The 27,617-nt window shown below is 41.3% G+C and overlaps 1 protein-coding gene across 1 annotated transcript in view; it reads left to right on the plus strand.

The window, feature by feature from the left end:
- The window catches only part of hcn1 (hyperpolarization activated cyclic nucleotide-gated potassium channel 1), a 172,211-nt gene extending 154,601 nt beyond the window's left edge, over positions 1 to 17,610 (plus strand). Inside the window, exon 8 of the mRNA XM_014138939.3 lies at positions 11,625 to 17,610. Within this exon, the coding sequence (XP_013994414.2) occupies positions 11,625 to 12,724 (1,100 nt within the window). The 3' untranslated portion in view covers positions 12,725 to 17,610. The remainder of the gene's footprint in view (positions 1 to 11,624) is intronic.
- Positions 17,611 to 27,617: the final 10,007 nt, after the last annotated feature.

Raw genomic sequence — 27,617 nt, forward strand, 5'->3', positions numbered from 1 at the left:
CTGGCGAGTGGATGGAAGCTATAATTCATCTGCATGTGCCTCCGTCTCCATTCACCTGCACACCTGGGTATGAGCAGCACCCCGACCCCGTCCCAAGGACCAGCCCAGCCAGAGCAGCCATAGACTGGCCTGGCCCCCAAAACAGGGGCCCTGAGCTGGGCATGTGACACCAGGGAGGGAGGGCAGGGAGCCAGAGGCCTCAAAGTTAACCAGGCTTGACCAAGTTTGACCAGGCTTGACCAGGCTTGACCAGGCTTGACCAGGTTTGACCAGGTTTGACCTGTGTTGATCCTGCTTGACAGGCACGGCTTGTAGACATTATATATGACTCCCCTTAGCGTCTGGCAACTTTCCCAAAATTCCCCAGCTTTGCAGAAATCTCGGATGGGATATTCCTGCAATCAGGAGGGAATAATCAGGAGATATGAGAATCCTCCAACCTGGATTTCTGGAAAACTTGGAAATTTGTGGAATCTACTAAATGTTGTAACCCTAGCTACTGTACACGGCCAGTTCCTTCACCTCTCACTCTGGTTCCTGCCAAGCCATGTTCCTTTCATTTGTTGGAGAAACATAGACAAACTTTGCCGTTATTAGTGGCAATTTAACTAAAGTCATAAAGAAAGATAATCAATGAATCAGATAGAAACAGAATGATTATAATGACTGAAAAAAGGGGCACATGTATGTAATGCAACCAGGGCATCTTTTTTTATGCTGTTTTTCCTAAATAACTTCTCCCTTTTAAATAATTATACTCATAATGTACTAGATTTGTACTATATTAATATTTGGGAAATATTCTGATATAATCTGGTTTAACTGTTGCTCCTCAATTGGCTGCTTTGATGCTACAAATATTGTCTGATATTTATCTGGAGAGGTTGCCTTTAAAATTCACATTTCATCATGGCCACACACTCATAAGGAGAAGAAAGCATATAGCATCTAATGCTTGTAGAATATTGCACTAGTAATGCATATAGGTAATGCATCCGTATTGAGAAAGCACCCTTTTCATATTGTGTGTACTGTATGTACTCTTTGTCCTAAGACGGCCGTTATGTTTCCATGAAAAGTCTATAATCTTTTATCTTTATTAAAGGACAGAATACAGCAGGTGGCTTGGTAAGCTATATTTATTACGTTACAAGTGCCTTTTTGTCAGGTCTCACATTTTGACAGAAGTTCGAAGTTAACTGATGTCGTATGCAACGTTTTAGAAATCAGCAATATTATTTTTCTCAACTTTTGGTTTCTGCATAGATAGGCTTCATTTTGAAGTGAGCTTAGTAGGGATGTCAGAATTGTTTGTTTCTCCATGTGAGGTCTACTTTTATAATGTACACATTATTTTGCCCTCATTTAATCCCTAGCCCACTCCTCAATTACTTTCGGCTTTAAAATTTTCACTTTCTTGAAGGATTTTAGCCAGACTTGGCCCACCTGGTTTGAACCAATGAGAAACATATAACTTAAAATAACTTATAAGGAGATTATTTAAAAGAAACATTAGCTGTTTCAAATATTCAATTCTAATTAGATTTTTTTTAGATTTTTTATAAATCACACAAAATTGAAAGGAGTCGTCCAACTCCCCCTCTGTAAAAGAATAGATCAAGTATAAATCTTAAGATTACTTACTAAACATGCTTTATGGCATGTTAAAGTTAACATTACAATTATGACATTACATCAACAAATATTCTAATGTTATTCAAATGACCGGTAGTTTGAAACTATGAGCGTAAAGCATTAAAGAGTCATGGATCATTACCGTAGGAATATAGGAATTGGATAGGAGTGGTTGGGGATATTTATCATCACATGGATAAAGTATGGTGAGGGTATTCAACTGGAACTCTGGGACATTTGTTTGAATTGCATGGCCAAACATTTGATATATAATAGCATAAAGTTATTGTGAATTTTATCTATAACAAACTTTCATTTTGCTCAGGCACTTTATCATACTATTAACAACTATTACCAAAAAGGGCGATATGATGGGAGTTTTTGTGTACAGGTACCCAGTGTCTTTTAAATATAACAGATACTGTGAGAAGATTTTTATAAAAACAAGTTGAATTTGCAGAACGATAGTGTGCAAATGTTGGCTCAAACCTGGATTAAGCTTGTGGTTTGTATTTATTTCCTGTTTGTTTGTGTGTTTCTTCTTTGTTGGTTTATTGAGTTTGAGTTGGTATGTTGGTTTGTTTCTTCTTTGTTGGTTTATTGAGTTTGAGTTGGTATGTTGGTTTGTTTCTTCTTTGTTGGTTTATTGAGTTTGAGTTGGTATGTTGGTTTGTTTCTTCTTTGTTGGTTTATTGAGTTTGAGTTGGTATGTTGGTTTGTTTCTTCTTTGTTGGTTTATTGAGTTTGAGTTGGTATGTTGGTTTGTTTCTTCTTTGTTGGTTTATTGAGTTTGAGTTGGTATGTTGGTTTGTTTCTTCTTTGTTGGTTTATTGAGTTTGAGTTGGTATGTTGGTTTGTTTCTTCTTTGTTGGTTTATTGAGTTTGAGTTGGTATGTTGGTTTGTTTCTTCTTTGTTGGTTTATTGAGTTTGAGTTGGTATGTTGGTTTGTTTCTTCTTTGTTGGTTTATTGAGTTTGAGTTGGTATGTTGGTTTGTTTCTTCTTTGTTGGTTTATTGAGTTTGAGTTGGTATCTTTGTTTGTTTCTTCTTTGTTTTTGGTTTATTGAGTTTGAGTTGGTATCTTTGTTTGTGTCTAAGGCATGTTTATATTGAATTGCTTTGCACTCCTTGTGTTGACTCAACATTGCAATACTATTGTGACAGGCAAGTCAATCAATCAATCAATAAAACATGGTTGGGATAGACCAATCAGAGCAAATTAATAGTCCACAGTGCCTATTAGGCAAATATGGTATGTTGTCATAGCGCTGAATGTACCTTCTTCTGGAAATGTGAATGATTCCTCTCATAGCTTTGACCCACTGGCTATAGTACTGTACATCTGTTATATTGCCCTGTAGATTGTGTCTACACTACCCTCTGAAACCTATGCCCTTTTGACCTCTGTGGTGGTCGTGATTTACATTTGCCCTTTTCACTAGAGAATAAGGTTGGCTTTTGGAAACAACCAACAGATGTGTCACATTATATTCCGTTTCAATACAAGAGCTGGCTGCCGGCTGTTAAAAAAACACTTCTCCTAAATCAGTAAGTGTTATGTTCATTTGGACTTAAAAAAAAAGGGGGTTTGTCTCATACAAGGGAAAATACAATGTCATGATCAGTGCTGGATGTCTCGTTTATTTATGGACTTGGACTGCAAGTGCTTGTCTGGTTGGTTCTTTAAAAAAAAGAACCATGCATTTGAAACAAATAACATGTTGCACAATTGATTGTATCTCTATCTAAAAAATGATTTGACCAGGAGTCCCTCTTGAGATGAGCACATCTCGTTTTCAAGAGTGTCCTGGCCGACGAATAGGCAGCAGGTAAACACTTTATTCCAATTTCAATATTCGCACAGCCAGGGGAAATGAACCAGACGGACTAAAATTAATTTGTTCTCAAATACATTTTCCAGAACATGAACTCACAGTGTTACATTCATTCACAAGGTGAATTCCTTCCTCCATTGAAAAGAAACCTAAAGTTAGACTAAGGTTCCCCACAATAGGTTTAACATAATCTTTGTTGTCAACATACAGGTAATTCTCTAAGTAGTAATTTGACAGAGGTAACTAAAACAAAGGAATATTGATTGAATGTTACATGCCATATTGTTTCTGTAGCCATTATGAAAGTACTTGGATTCTATCAATGCAACTAAACCAATATTGCTGAGTTTAGGAATACATTTTCATCTGTTTAAAAAAAAAATGTTTTTCATTATTTCAGAATTATTACAGTTGAAGCTTATTCCAGTTTGACATGAATTGTGAATTTTGTGATGGAGCCTTTTTTAGAAAAAAAATTAATCATTGAGAAAATGACTACTGTGTATTTGTTGAGCTGATCATTGTCTTTGTTTTAGTACAAAGGTTAGAGTGACATGAGAGAGAACCTAAGCAGCTTTATGCTTTTCCTATTTTTAGAGTTTGGGCTGACGTCATACCAAGCAGCCACCTGGTGAGGTTTTTGAGCTCTGTGTACTGCTCTGTAAACGCCTCACTGTTCTGTTACGTCCCTTCTCAGTAATTACCGTGGGCAGGGATTTACCTGCACGGACTAGTCGGTTAGCTAACCAATCAAATGTGTGAAAGTCTAGAGTATACATTTAACGAGCCTTATGGTCAGTAATCATTAATCTCCTAATTGATTAAGAGCCACAGTCTAAATAAAGTTAATGAGCATTAGTCTATAGGCCTAGTTTAGTGTACTATTTCTCTACACATCTCATCAGTACAGTGGCACTAAGGGGAAAAGCAGCTTTTCAAATGGGATGCAACAGGAATGTTTCTTTACTTATTGAAACAACTAAAGTTTGTTTTCTTGATATCAGCTACCAGCGAAAGTTTCTGGGTTTTTATTTTTATGTTCAAAAGTAGTTAAAAGTTTGACACCACACAGAGATAACAAGATAATTGTGTTTCTTTCCTTTGTTGGTTCTAACCAGCATTAATGGTTTGTATTGTTCTGATTATTGTTAATTCTGTTAACCGCCTTTTGTTTCAGTTTATTTTGAATTGTTCACGTCTTAATTGGTGTGGTGTTTATTTCCCCTCGGGCCCTCACATCCAGGATTGACAGTTCCTACTTTATTTCCCCTCGGGCCCTCACATCCAGGATTGACAGTTCCTACTTTATTTCCCCTCGGGCCCTCACATCCAGGATTGACAGTTCCTACTTTATTTCCCCTCGGGCCCTCACATCCAGGATTGACAGTTCCTACTTTATTTCCCCTCGGGCCCTCACATCCAGGATTGACAGTTCCTACTTTATTTCCCCTCGGGCCCTCACATCCAGGATTGACAGTTCCTACTTTATTTCCCCTCGGGCCCTCACATCCAGGATTGACAGTTCCTACTTTGCACAGCCGTCGTCTTAACGTCTACTTTTGATTTACATTTGGTTGAGTTGTCAACTAACGTGATTTCAATGTAAAAATAAAATAAAAAATCCAATGTCATTGAAGTTATAAGTTGGGTGAAAAAAATATGAAATTTCCTTACGTTAATGACTTTTTGCAAATCCAATTAGTGTTCCACGTTGATTCAACATCATCACAATGTTTTTGTTGTTGTTGTTGAAATGAAGTGGAAACAACATTATTCAACCGGTTTGTCACCATACCATTAGTTCAATACAGCACAATACAAACGCTTTGTGAAATAGCCACTGAAATAGCCACATTTCAGTTTGATTCATAACATTTCAGTACGGTTCATGTATACAGACAACGAAGGGTCATCTTTAATAAACAACACCTATTCATTTCAATGTTAACTGGGCAGTTACATCTAAAAAGACGCCGAGTACGTTGAGAAAGAGAAAATGTAACACAAATATGGGTATTCAAAGTTTAACGTTTAAGCAGTGTTTAAACAGTACATCTACCATGGTTAAACACACCTGATGACCTATAATTAATACACTTAAGAACAGGAAATCATTGCAAAACAAGTGTGTTCTTGTGGCTCAAAGTCTTCACTGTACCCCTCCACTATCAGTGCAGTCCACCTTTCTAGTCATTTCCATGTCTAATTCCCTTAGTTTAACGGTTTTGGTTAAACATATTTGTCTTACTGCATAATATCACTATATTATGCACCAATACATTATCTCCACAGACCTCAGCTTCCATTTGATCAGTGTCAAAGCATAACTGAGCTGTGTGAGATTTGACTGTACTGTACTGTAAATATACTGTACGTGACTTACAAGGGCACTCCTCCATCCCATGACCTCATGTTTCAACAATAACATGTCTGTGTTGTGCTCCTCCCCATCCAGAGTTTAATCGTGAAGCATTCTGTTCAGCAATGTATGCTGATGTCATGTAAGTCTATGGTAACCCTGCAGTCAGTGTCTGGTGTTAGCGTTAGCATCTAGCCACTTCCCTAGTGTTCAGCGCTGTCATTGGTCCACACCCAAGACAATCACAGCCAAGCCAATGACTGATCGGCTTCCTTGGAATGACTGATAAGGGACTCATCGTCTCTCACACAGAGCGTACCCAGTCTAAGGACAGAATCAATCACACCTGATTCACCTGCCAGTGCTCATCCCAGTGCTGGCCCTGGCGGTCATTGCTTTGTGCTGGTTGGTGAGGTATTATGTGTGGCATAACAGAGACTTGGGCTACGTCCCAAAATGGTGCCTTATTACCTATAAACTTTTGACCAGAGCCTTATGGGAAGTGCACTATAAAGGGAATAGGGTTCCTTTTGGGACGCAACCCCTAGGGATGGATTTTGCCAGGACATGTCTAGCCAACACTTACCTTTACGAAGCAATCCAGTGATCCCCTTGACCCTTTCTTCTCTTCCACACAAAGCTACGAATGTTAACATCCTGTCCTTATGGATACGTCTGCCTGCCACAAACAATTTGCTTTTGCCCTGCCGTTGACCCGGCCGTCTGTACAGCTGACCATATGGCAACAGAGAGGCTGTACAGAATATGGGTGTAATGAAAATGCCACTAGCACTGTATTTTGTAAAGGATAACATTTCGAAAAGGCTTACTTTAGATTCAATGGAATTCCAAAATATAGTATTTAGTCAAAATGTTCCCTGAAAAAGGGAAAACTGTTAAAATCCGCCTTTAATTTTCAATATGTGAATTACTGTATTTTAACGCAACATTTTTTCTTCTTCTAAATAGCTGCTTTGAAAAGTTCCTGTACCAACTATACATCTATTTAACCTGGTACTATGTACCAACTATACATCTATTTAACCTGGTACTATGTACCAACTATACATCTGCTTAACCTGGTACTATGTACCAACTATACATCTATTTAACCTGGTACTATGTACCAACTATACATCTATTTAACCTGGTACTATGTACCAACTATACATCTATTTAACCTGGTACTATGTACCAACTATACATCTATTTAACCTGGTACTATGTACCAACTATACATCTGCTTAACCTGGTACTATGTACCAACTATACATCTATTTAACCTGGTACTATGTACCAACTATACATCTGCTTAACCTGGTACTATGTACCAAATACACATCTATTTAACCTGGTACTATGTACCAAATACACATCTATTTAACCTGGTACTATGTACCAATTATACATCTATTTAACCTGGTACTATGTACCAATTATACATCTATTTAATCTGGTACTATGTACCAACTATACATCTGCTTAACCTGGTACTATGTACCAACTATACATCTGCTTAACCGGGTACTATGTACCAAATACACATCTATTTAACCTGGTACTATGTACCAAATACACATCTATTTAACCTGGTACTATGTACCAATTATACATCTATTTAACCTGGTACTATGTACCAATTATAAATATATTTAATCTGGTGCTATGTACCAACTATACATCTGCTTAACCTGGTACTATGTACCAACTATACATCTGCTTAACCTACAGATATGTACCAACTATACATCTGCTTAACCTACAGATATGTAGCTACCATAAATCTGCTTAACCTGCAGATATGTAGCTACTATAAATCTGCTTAACCTGCAGATATGTAGCTACTATAAATCTGCTTAACCTGCAGATATGTAGCTACTATACATCTGCTTAACGTGGTACAATGTAGCCACTATACATCTGCTTAACTTGCAGATATGTGCTTTATGATGTGCTCTCTATCAGCGAAGAGACTCGTAAAAACAAAAGTCCAGTGTAAAATGTCTGCATCCTTGAATAGTGAAGGTTGTAAGGCCTTAGCACCATTAACGGTACACCGAGGAAAAGAAAACCTCTCTGTTTAAAAGATTAATGAGCCTTTGTTAAAGCTGCCAGCAGTACCAGAATCTTACTCTGTCATCCTTACTAACCAAAAGAGTTTCTCAGCAATCGTGAGGAAAAGGTCAACACTTCAAAACAAATACATCCTGGAAATAAATCTTTACACCTCTCTTCATTCATAGCCAGCGGGCAGGAGGGCTAGAGCTATTCCGTTCTTTTAAAATTAACATACTAAAGAAATTAATTTTTCAAACATAAAAAAAAGCTTTTGTATAAAAAAATAATATTTTTAAAAAAATGACAAGAAATGAATAAACACTGACGATCTTTGAGTTTTAATTGTCTTTTTATTGTGGAAACTTCATGTCACTAAACTGAACTGTCATTAAAGAAATATGGTTTAGTATTTGGGACCTATAGTTTTAAGGACTGTGTTGAAATATTTGTAGTAGTGGTGGTTGAATCCTTCCAGTGTGTATTCTGTAGTGCATAGTTAACTGTTGTCCTACTGAATGTATAGCCAAGGCGTGAACTCAATGTGTTTTATAATTATATTGTATGTCGATTCCTATGGTGTATTTGTGAAAATGATTAGAATCTAATACATTTTATTCTTGGGTAGGTACACTCCCCTGAGTATTTATTTTGACAGAGAAGCTAAAACTTTTCATTTGGCTCAATACTCCAGCATTTTGGATTTGAGATCAAATGTTTCGTGTGATGCAGCAGTACAGAATGTCACCTTTTATTTGAGGATATTTTCATACATACATACAGTGCATTCGGAAAGTATTCAGACCCCCTTGACTTTTTCCACATTTTGTTACATTACATACAGCCTTATTCTAAAATGTATGAAATAATTGTTTCCCTTCATCAATCTATACACAATCGCCCATAATGACAAAGCGAAAACAGGTCTTACATTTTTTTTTTAAACGTATTAAACATAAAAAACCTGAAATACCTTATTTATGTAAGTATTCAGACCCTCTGCTATGAGACTCGAAATTGAGCTCAGATGCATCCTGTTTCCATTGATCATCCTTGAGATGTTTCTACAACTTGATTGGAGTCCACTTGTGGTAAATTCAGTTGATTGGACATGATTTGGAAAGGCACACATCTGTCTATATAAGGTCTCACAGTTTACAATGCATGTCAGAGCAAAAACCAAGCCATGATGTCGAAGGAATTGCCTGTAGAGCTCCGAGACAGGATTGTGTTGGGGCACAGATCTGGGGAAGGGTACCAAAAGATTTCTGTAGCATTGAATGTCCCCAAGAACACAGTGGCCTCCATCATTCTTAAATGGAAGAAGTTTGGAACCACCACGACTCTTCCTAGAGCTGGCCACCCGGCCAAACTGAGAAATCGGGTGAGACAGGCCTTGGTCAGGGAGGTGACCAAGAACCCGATGGTCACGCTGACAGAGCTCCAGAGTTCCTCTGTGGAGATGGGAGAACCTGCCAGAAGGACAACCATCTCTGCAGCACTCCACCAATCAGGCCTTTATGGTAGAGTGGCCAGACGGAAGCCACTCCTCAGTAAATAGCCCATGACAGCCCACTTGGAGTTTGCCAAAAGGCACCTAAAGGACTCTCAGACCATGAGAAACAAGATTCTCTGGTCTGATGAAACCAAGATTGAACTCTCTGGTCTGAATGCCAAGCGTTGCATCTAGAGGAAACCTGGAGAGAGATTCATGGTGGTGGCAGCATCATGCTGTGGGGATGTTTTTCAGCGGCAGAGCCTGGGAGACTAGTTAGGATCGAGGGAGAGATGAACGGAGCAAAGTACAGAGAGATCCTTGATGGAAATCTGCTCCAGAGCACTCGGGACCTCAGACTGGGGGTAAGATTCACCTTCCAACAGGACAACGACCCTAAGCACACAGCCAAGACAATGCAGGAGTGACTTCTGAATGTCCTTGAGTGGCTCAACCAGAGCCCGGACTTGAACCCGATTGAGCGTCTCTGGAGACACCTGAGAATAGCTGTGCAGCGATGCTCCCCATCCAAAACTGACAGAGCTTGACTCGAGGTTGTAATCACTGCCAAAGGTTCTTCAACAAAGTACTGAGTAAAGGGTCTATGTAAATGTGATATTTCATTTTTTTATATTTAATAGATTTGCAAAAATGTCTAAAAACCTGTCTTTGCTTTGTCATTATGGGATACTGTGTGTAGATTGATGAGGGGAAAAAAACTATTTAACAAAATGTAACAAAATGTGGAAAATGTCAAGGGGTCTGAATACTTTCCAAATTCACTGTACATACAGTACCAGTCAAAAGTTTGGACACACCTACTCATTCAAGGGGTTTTCTTTATTTTTACTATTTTCTACATTGTAGAATAATAGTGAAGACATCGAAACTATGAAATAACACATATGGAATGATGTAGTAACCACAAAAGTGTTAAACAAACCAAAATATATTTTAGATTTTAGATTCTTCAAAGTAGCCACCCTTTGCCTTGATGACATCTTTGCACAATCTTAGCATTCTCTTTACCAGCTTCATGAGAAATGCTTTTCCAATGATAGTCCCACTAAGCGCAAACCAGATGGGATGCCGTATCGCTGAAGAATGCTTTGGTAGTCATGCCGGTTAAGTGTGCCTTGAATTCTAAATAAATCACTGAGTGTCACCAGCAAAGCACCCCCACACAATCACACCTACTCCTCCATGCTTCACGGTGGGAACCACACGTGCGGAGATCATCCGTTCACCTACTCAGCATCTCACGAAGACACATCGGTTGGAACCAAAAATCTCAAATCTGTGAAAAATGTATTTGGGCTGCAATCTGAGGTGCAGTTTTTCTAATGAACCTATCCTCTGCAGGAAAGGTAATTCTGGGTCTTCCTTTCCTGTGGCGGTCCTCATGAGAGCCAGTTTCATCATAGCGCTTGATGGTTTTTGCAACTGCACTTGAAGAAACTTTCAAAGTTCTTTACATTTTCTGGTTTGACTGACCTTCATGTTTTAAAGTAATGATGGACTGTCATTTCTCTTTGGTTATTTGAGCTGTTCTTGCAATAATATGAACTTGGTCTTTTACCAAATAGGGCTATCTTCTGTATACCAACCCTACCTTGTCACAACACAACTGATTGGCTCAAACGCATTAAGGAAAGAACTTTCACAAATGAACTTTTAACAAGGCACACCTGCATTCCAGGTGACTACCTCATGAAGCTGGTTGAGAGAATGCCAAGAATGTGCAAAGCTGTCATCAAGGCAAAGGGTGGTTACTTTGAAGAATCTCAAATATACAATATATTTTGATTTGTTTAACCCTTTTTTATGGTTACGACATGATTCCATATGAGTTATTTCAAAGTTTTGATGTCTTCACTATTATTCTACAATGTAAAAAATAGTAAAAAATAAAGAAAAACCCTTGAATGAGTAGGTGTGTCCAAACTTTTGACTGGTAATGTATGTTAAATCTTAATACTAATATCTATATGAATATATTACCTTTCACCTACTACCTCTTAGTATCTTACAACTCAATGTACTAGATATCAACTATGTACAGTAGTTTGGTAATACAGCACTCTCACTCAGATGTCCTCATACTCATACCATAGTCACTCTCATTTCTACTCACTGTTACCCATAACAACCCACACCATAACATCCACCCTGCTGTGTGTTAATATGCTACCATGTCTATCACGGCTTAAGTCAACCTAACCTCTAACTGATCTACTCCTAACAGGGAAGAAGAACAGCCTGCTCCTCCAGAAGTTCCAAAAGGATCTGAACGCTGGGGTGTTCAACACGCAGGAGAACGAGATATTGAAGCAGATAATCCGTCAGGACAGGGAGATGGTGATGATGGTGGACCGCAAGCAGTCGGTCACAGGGATGTCGGTCACAGGGATGTCGGTCACAGGGATGAACACCACCCCGATATCTGGAAACTCCATCATTAACTCGCCGGCTCAGCCGCCCTACACCACTGCCCTGGGCAACAACCAGTTCCAGCAGTCAGCCACTCCTTTGACCTACAGCGCTTCGGCCGTCATTGCCCCCTCCGCCGCAGCCGCCGCCCGCATCCTGCCAGCCTCGGCGCAGGGTGTCTATCCCGTCCCCAGTGTCATCCACGGCAACCTGAACTCATCCTCGCCCGTCTCCCAGACTCCCCTCTCTCTTCATCAGCAAGGGTCCATCATGTCCCCGGTATCCTTCACCACGGCTGTGTGCAGTCCACCCGTGCAGACCCCTGGGCTGGCAGGCCGCAGCTTCCAGTACGGCTCGCCCACCGCCTCCCAGCTCTCCCTTATCCAGCAGCCGCTGCCTACTGCCCTACCACCACAGCAACCACTACCACAGCCACAGCAACCAGGAGCAGCTGCGGCCTCCTCAGCAACACAACAACAACAGCAGCAGCAGCAGCAGCAAGTCCCGTCACCTCAGAGGAGTGACAGCCTCCACAAGGCCAGTCATGCTCTCCAGTCGGGAAGCCTGGGTCGAGACGTGCGCCACCTCTCTGCCTCCCAGCCCTCCCTGCCCCATGACACGTCCCTGGGGTCCCGAGCGCACCCTGCAGCGTCCGGGGACTCCCTGGCCTCCATTGCCCCGCCGGTGGCTGCGGTCCAGGGTATGGGTATACAGAGCGGTCTCCGCACCACAGTGCCCCAGAGGGTCAACCTGTTCCGCCAGATGTCATCGGGAGCGTTGCCTCCGGTGCGAGCGGTGTCCTCTGCAGCCCAGCACAGGGATTCCACGGGCTCTAGGAGAGATTCTAGAAGAGATTCTACCTTAAGCAGTACAGAGACCGAGCAAGATAAGATGCGGTTCGCATCAAATTTATGATCCCATTTTTCTTTTTTTTTTAAACTTCTGTTTTATTTCATTTTTAAATGGAGATACAAAAAAAAGATAAAGATGAACTTGAGTATTTTTTTGTTTTCTCAAAATTTTGTTCAGAAAAAAAATGAGCCTAAAGGAATTCCTGTACAGACTGCCCTTGTATTATATTTTAGACACATTTTCTCCCTACATTTAAGAATGTATATTAAATAAATATATATATATATATATATGTGTGTAAATCCAACTAGAATATTTGGCAAAGACTATTTAAAAGCTCTAGTATATAAACATGAGTCTTCCTTTCCAAAAAATATAAATATAGATATCAAATGTATGGAGAGGGAGGGTGTTTGTTATTTTCTGTTTTTGTAAACTGGAATGCATCGTGATGAATCCTGACAGTTGACTTTTTGATTTTTTTTTTTTCTACCTGCGAGAAGAGGAAGTAAAATATCTTCTCACATTACGCAGCTTTGTCACCACTGTGGAATAACTGACGCAAGCGAACCTTGAAACTGTCAACAACAAAAAAAAAAGCACACACTCAAACATAAATCTAAATGACAGAATTTGTGGGACCTTTATCTTAGCAATCAACACAGGTACAATAGCTAGGTGTTCCATTGCTCTCAGCAATACATCCTCTTGAGCCACAGTGTCCTCACACAGTGGTCGGTGAACACCATGACAGTGTTATGGGTCCAAAGGGAATGATATAAATAGAAGCGATGCTCTTTTTTTGTTTGTAGAAGGATGATGTTGTGAGCGAAGAATGGATGATGCTGTTTTTAGTCCTAATTTCAGACAGTGATAGACGTTATGTAATGTTGCTTAACAAAACTATGTGTACATTTATAATATTTATAAACTAAAGATTATCACCATTATGCAATAGACTGTGATATAAAGATTATCTATATGTGTGTTGTAAATAGTTTTGTAGATCTAGTATTTACAGATACTGTGTGATGCATTCTCAATCATAACAATGTCTTACTTCTTTCAGGAACCTTGATATCTTCATCATCATCATCATCATCATCATCTATATGTGAGAAAAAAAGTGAATAAGTGACAACAATGCATATATTCATTAGAGATAAGAAAACCTTAACGCAATAGCTAGCACTACTTGACACTGAGAAATGCCTGTCATACTGAGAATCTTCATTAGTCTGCATAGTCCTTGTTTCCTTGTTTATTTTTTAACCATCTAGCAAGCAAAAGAGAAGCGAATGAGGGATTAAATATTTTTTTTAACGCTGAGGTTTCATCACTTTTCAACACATTTAACGCTGATGTTTCAACACTTTTCAACACGTTTGTAGCATGGACTCCTTAACACCTGTTATTATACACTTCAAACATGTCTCCCCTGTATGTTCATCTCCTTTGGAACAGTATTATTTCTATTGCTAGATTTTATTTCAGTCACATGCTACACAATACAGTAATACCCTTTTACAGTGTGTTTTTCTTACTGTGGGTGTGCTGGGTGAGTAAACCTACCCATTCCTTACAGCAATTAAGAGTTATTGTATGTTTGACTACCCATACACAATGTGACACTTTAGAATTACTGTAAATATGAATCATTGTTGAATCTATCATATTGTGACTCCAAATCTTTTAGTTAGTTTTGACATCTTTTGATTTCCAATTTAAAAAAATATATTTTTTATGTCATTCCGAGGGTACGGACGGCCTGTTTGGATGTTTTAGTCAGGCTTTCTGCTTTTTAATTAATTTTTCATATTTAATTTCTCACCTTCCATATCATGTATTAAAGTAATGTGATCGTCTAGTGTGGCAGTGGAATGGAAAGAAATGTTTTCCTACCGACAAAAAATTTATCAATTCTGTATTTTTCTGCAATATGCCCATCTGCTGTAGGTTTGCAGTCTAGACGTATGAATTTTCCTGTCAAAGTTAATGTTGAAGAAGACTGTCATGACCTTTCCAGACACTTCTCTCTCTTTGAATAGGTGGTGTTATAAGTCAAGTGTTTGGGCCCCATTTTAAAAACAATCACAGTGTGTGAATTAGAGCGAGAGCAACATATGCTGTGTTGCATTAAGGTTTCTGTCTCTTGTGTGTCTGAATCCATCATAGTAACTGTAACAATATCAACAAAATTACAATGTTTAAGCTTATTTATTTAGTGTCCTGGGGGGGGGGTCCAGAAATGTGACTAAACTTTGAGACAATTCATTAAGGTCAGTCATTCTAACACAGCTTACCCTCGTGAGGTTGCAGGCTATTTGACGTGCTTATGAATTTATGTGTATGTTTGCTAGAGACGCCACCCCCCCCCCCCCCCCCCATGTATTGTGTATAGTAACCATGTGAGTAATTAGTATGATATGTTCCTCACAGACAACCACCTCTCATGATTTTAGAGTCACTATCTTCATGGCGGAAAACATGCTCCATCAGTCGGCTTCGAGTATCTAAACCCCCCCTTAGAGACACACCTAAAAAGATGAGCAGTACTTCAATACAGACAACGTGTGTCAACATTCTACCAATACAGAGTCCACCACCCCAAAAAAAAAGTCTCATAAAAAGCATGTACTTCTCACAAATACTTAAAAAGATACTATATAAAAAAAAAAAATGTTGACGTTAAATGTACTGTGAGATTATGTTTTGTTCATTGTCTGTCTAGACGTTATTTGTGTGCAACGAAAGCGTTGACATTTTCACAAAAGGACACTTAAGTATTTGTGCCTAAAACTGTAGCCATGTTCGATACTTTTTGTTTGTTTTGAGTGTGAGGAGCTTTAATGTGCATATGCACCTGTACAACACATAAATTACTTATCATATGTGTTCTATGTTTCAATATTTTTTTGAGAGGAAGATGTAACCAATGAAGATGATGGCCAAATGTCTCAGTTTAACTATTGGAATCTTTGAAGACAATTGCGAACTTTATGAAAAGGCTCTCTCATTCTGATCTAGAACTCTCTGAATTACAGTAATGACTAGTAAAAAGGCTCTCTCATTCTGATCTAGAACTCTCTGAATTACAGTAATGACTAGTACCGTCTCTACAGAACTGGGAGGATACTAACACGTTGACGAGACATTGTAAACATCTGAAGCACCTTTTGTAACTTCCTTTGTAGCTAGCCACTGATGTTTTGTTGATTATTAATGTTGCGCGGAATGAAACTGGCCAAAGCAAAACATTCAAAGTAATTTTCTTTGTTTTGAATTGCACTTTCTGATGAAAGAAAATTCCGATACAGACTCTTCAGTCAGTTAGTTTAAGTGAATTGAAGGTTTAAAGGGAGATGTATGATCTAGATTGGAACACTCTGGCCTATTCTAGGGTTCTAAACATGGAGAGATGTTCTATTCCAAGACTGCTTAATCCTGATCTGCCATGGTGAATGTATTCATGGGTGGCACCTCCGTCTCGTCGTTGCCATTATGAACGTTTTACAGACGCCGCAGCCATATTGGTGCCCAAAAGTCCAGTGATGCCCAGTCATTCTGAACGGGGCTAATGACTGTTTCATCTAAATTACACTATAGTGGCCTGGAAATACAATGACATTGCTAAAGTAGGCAAATATTTAGTAGGAATCGGCTTTGCCATCATCATTAATGTAGTCAAACTTACTTTAGACAGATGACAATGTTGTCATTAGCTAGCAAAGATTGTCCAAAATAGTTAGCAAAGCTAACTTTAGCTAGCTTAAATCCGGTGGTCTCCCCTCAATCTTAGCTAGCTAACTAATGTTATACTGCATCTAAAGTAAATCTGGTGATATCATTTTATCCTTCTTTTCCCAGGTAAATTGACTGAAAACAAATGTTCATTTACATCAATGACCTGGGGAATAGTTACAGGGTAGAGAAGGGGGGATGAATGAACCAATTGGACAATGATGACTGAAGGTTTTCCTGCAAATTATTTGCCTCTACAAATGTCATTGTATTTTCAAGCCACTGTCATGCACTTTTGATGAAATCTTCATCAGCGCCAATTGACAATGCATTGAGTAGAGTGCTCGGTCGGGCATCAGTCCTAAAACGAATGTTCAAAACAATATTGTGACGAAATGTGCAACCCATGAATAGGAATTATTACACGGTTCAGATGGATAGCAGCGCTGTTGGTTTGTGCTGTTTTTGATACTTGCCTTTGGAGGGGAAAGCTTCCCAACTATGTGCTTTTTTTTCCACAATAATTCCGACCACAGCTATCTAGCATTCTGGAATGGGCATTATGATGTATGTAGTACAACACGAACGGACGAATCAGCTTACAGTTTTAGCAGTATGGAGAACTCTCAATTAACCAGCACATATATTTGTACATTTATTTTGTTTTGTTTTTAAATAAAAATGCTAAAACGAACAAAGCCCAGTGCCCAGAGAAAGGAAACTAGGGTCTTTATTCACAAAGCCTCTCAGAGTAGGAGTGCTGACCTAGTATTAGTTTGAACTTTTGGATAAATTCATGCGATTATTTGGACAAAAGGAAAAACTGATTTTAGATCAGTACTCCTAAACTGAGATGTTTTGTGAATACGGGCCCAGAACTTTTGGGTTCTGAACCTTGACAGTGCAGGTGTAATATGTTAACTGATAATGTGCGATAATGTTCATCTTGGAGAGATTATGGTGTAGATAATGCTGTAAGTTAGGAGCCACACGTACGTTCCTCTTAAACCCCGCTGACAGATTCATGTTAATAAACAAGCTTGGTAAAAAAGAAACAGTTAGTTGGTTACTTGACACAGAGTTCTTACAACTATATGCAGACAAATGGTGTTTGTCAAAAGAATTATTTTGATTTCTGTTTGAATTTTGTTTTGTTTGTAAATAATAAACCTTTAACATGTAGAAAATAAAAGACATATTGTCATTTAGCTGTTGAGTTTATGTGTACTTTTGTTTCTGAATGTTTCTAGACAGACAGACAGATAAATAATCTTGACAATGATCTCAATCGATCAATCATCTCTCATAGGTCACCGCATCAGTGACTTCACTCATTTTCTCCCTTCCTCTTTAATACAACTAAAGAGGGAGAGATGACTGATAGAATGGGGTGGTGGGATAGAGTAATGATGGAGGAGGAGGTAGGTGGTGGTGGATGGATAAATGATTGAGAGAGAGGAGGGTGGTAGGAGGAAGGAATGGAGGGATGATATAATGAAGGAGGGCGGGCATCAGGAATAGAGCTTGTCAGTAGTTACCGTGGAGATGAGTGATGGGTTTTCTGGGGCTCTGGGGTTTTCCATTCGTTACCCCATAATACAGTTATCACTTATAAAGTATTCATACATTAAGACAGATTCCCCTCCACCTGACAATGCACTTCGGCTGAGGACAGACCAGGGGACCAGTATATTGTGACTCATGTACCTGGAGGTGTGCTGTAGCTGCTACTTTATTGGAAAACATATCATTAATCAGATATTACACTATATATTGAATAGGGTGTCATTTGGGACGCATGCAGTGACTCATGTACCTGGAGGTGTGCTGTAGCTGCTACTTTATTGGAAAACAAAACATTCATCATTCAGGGATAACAGCTATCAAATTACTTTTTCAGAGATATAAACAATATTGATTGAGTATACAATATACTACAATATTGTATATGTAGGCTACTATATATGACAAAGTAGTGAGTCATCTACCTGGAAGTACACTGAAACTGTGCTGCTCTATAGGAAAACAGAGCTTCATACTCGGGTGGTGACAGATATCCTATGATATTGTCATGAGTCTAACTATACTGCTCAAAAAAATAAAGGGAACACTTAAACAACACAATGTAACTCCAAGTCAATCACACTTCTGTGAAATCAAACTGTCCACTTAGGAAGCAACACTGATTGACAATACATTTCACATGCTGTTGTGCAAATGGAATAGACAACAGGTGGAAATTATAGGCAATAAGCAAGACACCCCCAATAAAGGAGTGGTTCTGCAGGTGGAGACCACAGACCACTTCTCAGTTCCTATGCTTCCTGGCTGATGTTTTGGTCACTTTTGAATGCTGGCGGTGCTATCACTCTAGTGGTAGCATGAGACGGAGTCTACAACCCACACAAGTGGCTCAGGTAGTGCAGCTCATCCAGGATGGCACATCAATGCGAGCTGTGGCAAGAAGGTTTGCTGTGTCTGTCAGCGTAGTGTCCAGAGCATGGAGGCGCTACCAAGAGACAGGCCAGTACATCAGGAGACGTGGAGGAGGCCGTAGGAGGGCAACAACCCAGCAGCAGGACTGCTACCTCCGCCTTTGTGCAAGGAGGAGCAGGAGGAGCACTGCCAGAACCCTGCAAAATGACCTCCAGCAGGCCACAAATGTGCATGTGTCTGCTCAAACGGTCAGAAACAGACTCCATGAGGGTGGTATGAGGGCCCGACGTCCACAGGTGGGGGTTGTGCTTACAGCCCAACACCGTGCAGGACGTTTGGCATTTGCCAGAGAACACCAAGATTGGCAAATTCGCCACTGGCGCCCTGTGCTCTTCACAGATGAAAGCAGGTTCACACTGAGCACATGACAGACGTGACAGAGTCTGGAGACGCTGTGGAGAACGTTCTGCTGCCTGCAACATCCTCCAGCATGACCGGTTTGGCGGTGGGTCAGTCATGGTGTGGGGTGGCATTTCTTTGGGGGGCCGCACAGCCCTCCATGTGCTCGCCAGAGGTAGCCTGACTGCCATTAGGTACCGAGATGACTTCCTCAGACCCCTTGTGAGACCATATGCTGGTGCGGTTGGCCCTGGGTTCCTCCTAATGCAAGACAATGCTAGACCTCATGTGGCTGGAGTGTGTCAGCAGTTCCTGCAAGAGGAAGGCATTGATGCTATGGACTGGCCCGCCCGTTCCCCAGACCTGAATCCAATTGAGCACATCTGGGACATCATGTCTCGCTCCATCCACCAACGCCACGTTGCACCACAGACTGTCCAGGAGTTGGCGGATGCTTTAGTCCAGGTCTAGGAGGAGATCCCTCAGGAGACCATCCGCCACCTCATCAGGAGCATGCCCAGGCCACACACACTACTGAGCCTCATTTTGACTTGTTTTAAGGACATTACATCAAAGTTGGATCAGCCTGTAGTGTGGTTTTCCACTTTAATTTTGAGTGTGACTCCAAATCCAGACCTCCATGGGTTGATAAATTGGATTTCCATTGATTATTTTTGTGTGATTTTGTTGTCAGCACATTCAACTATGTAAAGAAAAAAGTATTTAATAAGATTGTTTCTTTCATTCAGATCTAGGATGTGTTGTTTAAGTGTTCCCTTTATTTTTTTGAGCAGTGTATATTAGATTATATTGATTGTAATATGTATTATAGAGGCTATATGTAATATGATTCTATATAGACTAATGTATGTTATGAGCTAATTACATTTTTACATTTTAGTCATTTAGCAGACGCTCTTATCCAGAGCGACTTACAGTAGTGAATGCATACATTTAATACATTTTTTTCTCCGTACTGGTCCCCCGTGGGAATCGAACCCACAACCCTGGCGTTGCAAACACCATGCTCTACCAACTGAGCCACACGGGACCGTGTGAACATATTTGAATATATTTGTATGTAAATATAACTCTTGAAATCTGAACGGATGGTCTGAAATAGTTAACGCTGCTTGGAGATGGAAAGTTATCTTGTGTTGAAGAAAGAAACTGGTCCCCGGTTACGAGTTGAAAGATAAGCTTACTGGGGTTATTCTCAAGTCAGGTACGAGTCAGCTGATCTGCTCCTTCATTCTTAATGGAACACTGCCCTCAATTAAGACATTCAAATTGCATTAAATGTGTGTAATAGTATACACAGTGGATTAATGTTTTATTATCGGGTTGTTAAGTAACTAACGCTGCTCCTAGCACCGTTGCCTATAAATATCAGAGAGACAATGAACAGCTTCTGAAATGTTTTAAATATTCATAGTTATTATCATTTGTGGTAATTAGATTCTTCAGAAGGTTGAAATGCCAGCTGGATCAGGATGGCATAGCAGTGTGAGGGAATGGAGAATTGGAGGTTTCAAATACCTTTATGAAATTCATCCTGCTATAAAGCTTTCACACACAAGAGGAATCACAGCAGACTGATTTGTGTTGTAGTTATGTTGCCCCCTTTGTAAATTACAACTAGATGATTGTTGATAAATCCAGAAAATCAAGTCACGCTATGTGATAATTTAGTTGACCTTATACTTGAAAGTGTATTATGTAATGTAGTGGTACATGGCTTTAGTTTAACGTACTTTGACCTAAAGCACTAAGCACATGGATATGACAGACTAACCATGTGTTTTTACTAGGGCTGTCAAACGATTCAAACATTTGGTATGATTAATCACATTTCTATAATTTCTCAAATTTGACACTAACTAAAGATGTTTCAATTTAAAACACCACGTTTGCTTATAGTATAATATATTTTGATTAGGCCTGTAGGGGAAGAAAACACAAAATAAACTGTATTGTAAGACAATAACAACAGATCTGGTCTGAGTTTATGTAAAATACCATGAAGCTAAAGCTAGCCTTCTTATCCCTGTTCTTCAACATAAAAAAAAAAAAAAATCATTAGATTTTTTCTTTCACCTTTATTTAACCAGGTAGGCTAGTTGAGAACAAGTTCTCATTTACAACTGCGACCTGGCCAAGATAAAGCATAGCAATTCGACACATACAGCAACACAGAGTTACACATGGAATAAACAAACACACAGTCAATAATACAGTAAAAATAAAGTCTATATACAGTGAGTGCAAATGAGGTAAGATAAGGGAGTTAAGGCAATAAATAGGCCATAGTGGCGAAGTAATTACAATATAGCAATTAAACACTGGAATGGTAGATGATAGGCATGATAGGCTAAAGTATCCAGATGTCCCTGATTTCCGGTGACCTTTCTCCAATTATATCCCTCAGAAAGAAAAAAAGCATTTCTGAAGTTAAACTGAGGGTTATATTTCCAATAATCAAACGCTGTATCCAATCAGATTTCCATGTAAAAAATGAAGTCTATCCATGTACCCAGCTCGTTTGCTCCCGCTGCTATCTCTCACTACAGTATCTCATATCTCATGTACGTATTGAGACCCCTTTGCTATGGCACTCCAAATTAAGCTCAGGTGCATCCAATTTCCTTTGATCATCCTCACTACAACTTGATTGGAGTCCACCTGTGGCCAATTCAATTGTTTGGACATGATTTAGAAAGAAACATACATGACTATATAAGGTCCCACAGTTGACAGTGTATGTCAGAGCAAAAACTATACCATGAAGTCTGAGGAACTGTCCGTAGATCTCTGAGATATAATTGTAGTGAGGCATATATCTGGGGAAGGGTATAAAACAATTTCTAGAGTGTTGAAAGTTTCCAAGAGCACAGTGGTCTACATCATTGGGGAATTGAAAAAAGTATGGACTACCCAGACTCTGCCTAGAGCTGTCCGTCTGACCAAACTGAGCAACCGGGCAAGAAGGACGTTGGTCAGGGAGGCGACCAAGAATACAATGACCACTGTAACAGAACTACAGAGTTCCTTGGCTGAGATGGGAGAACCTGCCAGAAGGACAACAGTCTCAAAAGTACTTCACCACTCTGGGCTTTATGGGACAGTGACCAAACGGAAGCCACTCCTGAGAAAAAGGCACATGACAGCATGCATGGAGTTTGCAAAAAGACACGTGAAAGACACTGAGATCATAAGGCAAAAGATGATGTGGTCTGATGAGACAAAATGTTACTCTTTGGCCTGAATGCAAAGCGCTGTGTCTGGAGAAAACCAGGCACAGCTCATCACCCATTTAACACCATCCCTAGGGATGCTTTTCAGCGGCAGGGACTGGGAGACTGGGAAAACAAGAGGGAATAATGAATGGAGCCAAAACCCTTGATGAGAACCTGCTTCAGAGTGCAAACAGCCAAAGCAACGCTGGAATGGCTTCAGGACAAGAACGTGAAAATCCTTGAGTTCCCCAGCCAAAACCCAGACATGAATCCCATCGAAAATATGTGGAAAGGATTGAAGATTGCTGTTCACAGCTGCTCCCCATCTAATTTAAGCTTGAGAAAAGGAAGAATGGGAGAAAATCCTTAAATCCAGATGTGCAAAGCTGATACAGACATACCCAAGACGACTCAAAGCTGTAATCACCCCCAAAGCTGCTTCTATTGACTCAGCAGTGTGAATTTCTACTATGTGGCCTTGTTGAGGTCAGTATCCCCTAATAGCACTGCACCACTCTAATTACAGCAATCTGCAGCCCACCCTCTGACCAAGAGGAATTACTTAGAGCTACCCAACGACAACAACGCCTCCATCGACCAACATCAACATAGACCAACGACAACAACGCCTCCATAGACCAACAGTAAACAAAGACCAATGTCACCTTTTTAGAGAGTGTGCAGTACCTCAAGGGCTTTGTTAAATCAGCGTCTCAATATCCCCCAGGTACCTAGCTGCCTGGTCTCAATATCCCCCAGGTACCTAGCTGCCTGGTCTCAATATCCCCCAGGTACCTAGCTGCCTGGTCTCAATATCCCCAGGTAACTAGCTGCCTGGTCTCAATATCCCCCAAGTACCTAGCTGCCTGGTCTCAATATCCCCAGGTACCTAACTGCCTGGTCTCAATATCTCCCCAGGTACCTAGCTGCCTGGTCTCAATAACCCCCCAGGTACCTAGCTGCCTGGTCTCAATATCCCCCAGGTACCTAGCTGCCTGGTCTCAATATCCGCCAAGTACCTAGCTGCCTGGTCTCAATATCCCCAGGTACCTAACTGCCTGGTCTCAATATCTCCCCAGGTACCTAGCTGCCTGGTCTCAATAACCCCCCAGGTACCTAGCTGCCTGGTCTCAATATCCCCCAGGTACCTAGCTGCCTGGTCTCAATATCCGCCAAGTACCTAGCTGCCTGGTCTCAATATCCCCCAGGTAACTAGCTGCCTGGTCTCAATATCCCCCAAGTACCTAGCTGCCTGGTCTCAATAACCCCCCAGGTACCTAGCTGCCTGGTCTGAATATGCCCCCAGGTACCTAGCTGCCTGGTCTCAATATCCCCCAGGTACCTAACTGCCTGGTCTCAATATCCCCCAAGTACCAAACTGCCTGGTCTCAATATCTCCCCAGGTACCTAGCTGCCTGGTCTCAATATCCCCACAGGCACCAAACTGCCTGGTCTCAATATCCCCCCAGGGTCTCTAGCAGCCTGGCCTCAATATCCCCCAGGTACCTAGCTGCCTGGTCTCAATATCCCCCCAGGTACCTAGCTGCCTGGTCTGAATATCCCCCCAGGTACCTAGCTGCCTGGTCTCAATATCTCCCCAGGTACCTAGCTGCCTGGTCTGAATATCCCCCCAGGTACCTAGCTGCCTGGTCTCAATAACCCCCCAGGTACCTAGCTGCCTGGTCTGAATATGCCCCCAGGTACCTAGCTGCCTGGTCTCAATATCCCCCAGGTACCTAGTTGCCTGGTCTCAATATCACCCCAGGTACCTAGCTGCCTGGTCTCAGTTTCTCCCCAGGTACCTAGCTGCCTGGTCTCATTATCCCCCCCAGGTACCTAGCTGCCTGGTCTCAATAACCCCTCAGGTACCTAGCTGCCTGGTCTCAATATCCCCCCAGGTACCTAGCTGCCTGGTCTCAATATCTCCCCAGGTACCTAGCTGCCTGGTCTCAATATCTCCCCAGGTACCTAGCTGCCTGGTCTCAGTTTCTCCCCAGGTACCTAGCTGCCTGGTCTCAATATCCCCCCCAGGTACCTAGCTGCCTGGTCTCAATAACCCCCCAGGTACCTAGCTGCCTGGTCTCAATATCCCCCCAGGTACCTAGCTGCCTGGTCTCAATATCTCCCCAGGTACCTAGCTGCCTGGTCTCAATAACCCCCCAGGTACCTAGCTGCCTGGTCTCAATAACCCCCCCAGGTACCTAGTTGCCTGGTCTCAATATCTCCCCAGGTACCTAGCTGCCTGGTCTCAATATCTCCCCAGGTACCTAGTTGCCTGGTCTCAATATCTCCCCAGGTACCTAGCTGCCTGGTCTCAATATCTCCCCAGGTACCTAGTTGCCTGGTCTCAATATCTCCCCAGGTACCTAGCTGCCTGGTCTCAATATCCCCCCAGGTACCTAGCTGCCTGGTCTCAATATCTCCCCAGGTACCTAGCTGCCTGGTCTCAATAACCCCCCAGGTACCTAGCTGCCTGGTCTCAATAACCCCCCAGGTACCTAGCTGCCTGGTCTCAATAACCCCCCAGGTACCTAGCTGCCTGGTCTCAATATCTCCCCAGGTACCTAGCTGCCTGGTCTCAATAACCCCCCAGGTACCTAGCTGCCTGGTCTCAATATCCCCCAGGTACCTAGCTGCCTGGTCTCAATATCTCCCCAGGTACCTAGCTGCCTGGTCTCAATATCCCCCAGGTACCTAGTTGCCTGGTCTCAATATCTCCCAAGGTACCTAGTTGCCTGGTCTCAAAATCTCCCCAGATACCTAGCTGCCTGCATGTGCAGGAGGCTTAGCAGTCACTGTTCACCACAGTGAGGGGTAAATCCTCCATTCAAGGCACTATGGAAAAATAGAGAGAAAAATAAATGCTGTAGCTACCTTGCTTCCAAACCGTGGTGCAGAAAACTGAATATGGAGAGATGTTTAACCTTTAAGTTGCTGAATGCAGGGCATAAGTATTTAGACCACTTGACCTTTTCCACATATTATTACGTTACAGCCTTATTCTGAAATTGATTAAATTATTCCCCCCCCCCAACAATCTACACACAGTACCCTATAATGGAAAAGCAAAAAGAGGTTTTTAGAAATATTAGCAAATTTATTGAAAATAAAAACCTGAAATATGATATTTGCATAAGTATTCAGACCCTTTACTCAGTACTTTGTTGAAGATCCTTTGGCAGCGATTACAACTTTGAGTCTTCTTGGGTATGATGCTACAAGCTTGGCACACCTGTATTTGGTGAGTTTTGTGGAGATCCTCCCAACTCCGTCAGGTTGGATGGGGAGCGTCATTGTACAGCTATTTTCAGGTCTCTCCAGAGATGTTCGATCGGGTTCAAGTCCAGGCTCTTGCTGGGCCACTCAAGGAAATTCAGAGGCTTGTCCCGAAGCCACTCCTGTGTTGTCTTGGCTGTGTGCTTAGGGTCGTTGTCCTGTTGGAAGGTTAACCTTCACCCCAGTCTAAAATCCTGAGAGCTCTGGAGCAAGTTTTCCTCAAAGATCTCTCTGTACTTTGCTCCGTTCATTTTTCCCTCGATCCTGACTAGTTTCCCAGTCCCTGCCGCTGCCACCACCATGCTTCACTGTGGGGATAGTGCCAGGTTTCCTCCAGACGTGACGCTTGGCATTCAGGCCAAAGAGTTCAATCTTGGTTTTATCAGACCAGAGAATCTTGTTTCTCATGATCTGAGAGTCCTTTAGGTGCCTTTTGGCAAACTCCAAGTGGGCTGTCATGTGCCTTTTACTGAGGAGTGGCTTCCGTCTGGCCACTCTACCATAAAGGCCTGATTGATGGAGTGCTGCAGAGATGGTTGTCCTTCAGGAAGGTTCTCCCATCTCCACAGAGGAACTCTGGAGCTCTGTCAGAGTGACCATCGGATTCTTGGTCACCTCCCTGACCAAGGCCCTTCTCTCCCGATTGCTCAGTGGGGCCAGGCGGGCCAGCTCTAGGAAGAGTCTTGGTGGTTCCAAACTTCTTCCATATAAGAATGATGGAGGCCACTGTGTTCTTAGGGACCTTCAATGCTGCAGACATTTTTTGGCACCCTTCTCCATATCTATGCCTTGACACAATCCTGTCTAGGAGCTCTACAGACAATTCCTTCGACCTCATGGCTTGGTTTTTTTCCCTGACATGCACTGTCAATTGTGGGACCTTATACAGGCAGGTGTGTGCCTTTCCAAATCATGTTCAATACATTGAATTTACCACAAGTGGAATCCAATCAAGTTGTAGAAACATCTCAAGGTTGATCAATGATAACAGGATGATCCTGAGACAGTGGCAGCCCCTCATTCAGGGCAGAGCCACACCTGTTTTGAGCCCCACACTTTTAGGTAAAAAAACAACAACAACAACACATTTGTTTTTGGGGGGGGCTTGCCTATTTCGCTTGTTATTTTGGCATTAATACGTGTCACATCTTAGTTTGCAAACAATGTAAAAAATATATATGTAATTGAGTTAATAAAGCCGCGAACAAACGTGGCCTCTTTTTTGCTTTCTTGAGGAAGGCAGCTCCAAAATTCAAGTGTTTCAGCCTAGCTCAGTGCTTTCTAGTCAGCAGAAAATATAGAGCATTGTGCCTGTTTGGCTCAGTTTTCTTTCATGATTGGCTCAGTTTCCTGTCACTCATGGGACAGTACGTCATCCCCAATTCTAATGTTAGAGCTCTGAAATGTTAGCTCCTTGGGCTCTGCCATAGAAGTACCATATAAGAAGTACCCATCCAATAAGGCTCAAGGTCATTGTCCACAGATATAACGTGAATTGATGTCATTCTATCTACAGTAGCTTTGATTGGACTGATCATGTCAACATCATACATTCAAAATCTTAGCTGGAAAGCTAGCAGTCGTCACCATGAATCAAGTCAACAATCAAATCCTTTTCAATCCTTGTCATATGAAGAGAAATTAGAGATAAAACGTCTCCGTGCTCATCGGCCATTGGATATAAACATTACACAACAAGCTGGAAATCGCAAATTCAACAATGAGTGGTTTGGAAAGGAATCAGTGGCTAACTGTGAGTTCAAGACAACTGGGAACTCGGGAAAAGTGAGCTACGACTGGGAAAATACGTTTTGAATGGTCATTCAACTTGGAATTGCAAATACGGCATCTTTCTCTTTGATGACAAA

The sequence above is a fragment of the Salmo salar genome, chromosome 13 (assembly GCF_965601325.2).
Source record: "Salmo salar chromosome 13, fSalSal1, whole genome shotgun sequence".
Taxonomy (NCBI): Eukaryota; Metazoa; Chordata; class Actinopteri; order Salmoniformes; family Salmonidae; genus Salmo; species Salmo salar.